The 1,012-nt window shown below is 57.5% G+C and overlaps 1 protein-coding gene across 1 annotated transcript; it reads left to right on the forward strand.

Moving 5' to 3' along the window:
* Nucleotides 1-290: 290 nt before the first annotated feature.
* On the forward strand, nt 291-1,006 carry LOC107301437 (unconventional myosin-If-like; the record flags this gene model as incomplete). Its single annotated transcript, XM_015830661.1, has 3 exons — nt 291-428; nt 679-768; nt 977-1,006. Coding segments are annotated over 3 exons (258 nt in total), but the record flags the coding sequence as incomplete, so codon positions are not given.
* Between the last annotated feature and the right edge of the window lie 6 nt (nt 1,007-1,012).

Below are 1,012 nucleotides of genomic sequence, written 5' to 3' on the forward strand. Positions count from 1 at the left end.
AGTTTCAAGGGCCTTCGATGGCCTGGTGGCTACTGGCCATCCCATCTGGGGCTACCCCAAAAAATTAGCCGTAGGCACGGACTCTGGCAGCCCCCCCAAGTTCTGAAGACCCATGTGGCTTGCAGAGCTGTGCACGTTGGGCATTTCAGTGCCACAACTTAAAAGGATTTTGCTTTGAAGGGGGGCCCATTTCTTTCCTCGGTTCTCGAGGGGGTTCCATTTAAAACGGGGGGGGGAAGGGAGGAAGGCACCCCAACTTCCTCTTCCTCCTCCTCCTCCTTGCCTTCCAGGGCAGCAAAGAGCGATTCCACTGGCAGATGCAGAACGTCAAGCAGAGCGGGGTGGACGACATGGTTCTCCTGCCCAAGATCCACGAAGACGCCATCGTGGAGAACCTCCGCAAGAGGTTCATGGATGACTACATTTTTGTATCCCTCTCTGAACTTGGGGGCTGCTGGGAGGCTCCCCCGGAGAAGGAGAGTCTCCGCGGGCAGAACTAGCACCAGGGAAGGTGCTGGCGGGCACCCATTGGGAATGGAGTGGCAGAGCCTCCATGTCTAAGAGGAGTCTACCTCTGGCAGGAAGCCTCAGGGGGAGGGAGCCGTGGGGACGGGACGAGGCAGGCGTTCAGCCTCCGAGTCCCCTTTTTGTGCCGCCCCTTAACTTGGAAACAAAAAGACGTACATCGGGCCAGTCCTGATTTCGGTCAACCCCTTCAAGCAGCTGCCTTACTTCACGGACCGGGAGATCGACATGTACCAGGGGGCGGTGAGTGTGTGGTTGTGGGTGTGTTTGTGGAGGGGAAAGCCCTGATTTGAACCCATGTGGAGGAATCTTTGCCCCTGGGAACGATGGGCTCCGAACAGCAAAGATTCCAGTTTGGGTCCAGCTGGACTAGATGACCTCTAGCTACCCATGGGATGTGCTGAGATGCTCAGGGCCTCCATCTACGTGTGTGTGTGTCCCTCTCACCCAGGCCCAGTACGAAAACCCTCCCCACATCTACGCCCTG

This window comes from Protobothrops mucrosquamatus, unplaced genomic scaffold (genome assembly GCF_001527695.2).
Source record: "Protobothrops mucrosquamatus isolate PMUCROS unplaced genomic scaffold, P.Mucros_1.0 scaffold12709, whole genome shotgun sequence".
Lineage (NCBI taxonomy): Eukaryota > Metazoa > Chordata > Lepidosauria > Squamata > Viperidae > Protobothrops > Protobothrops mucrosquamatus.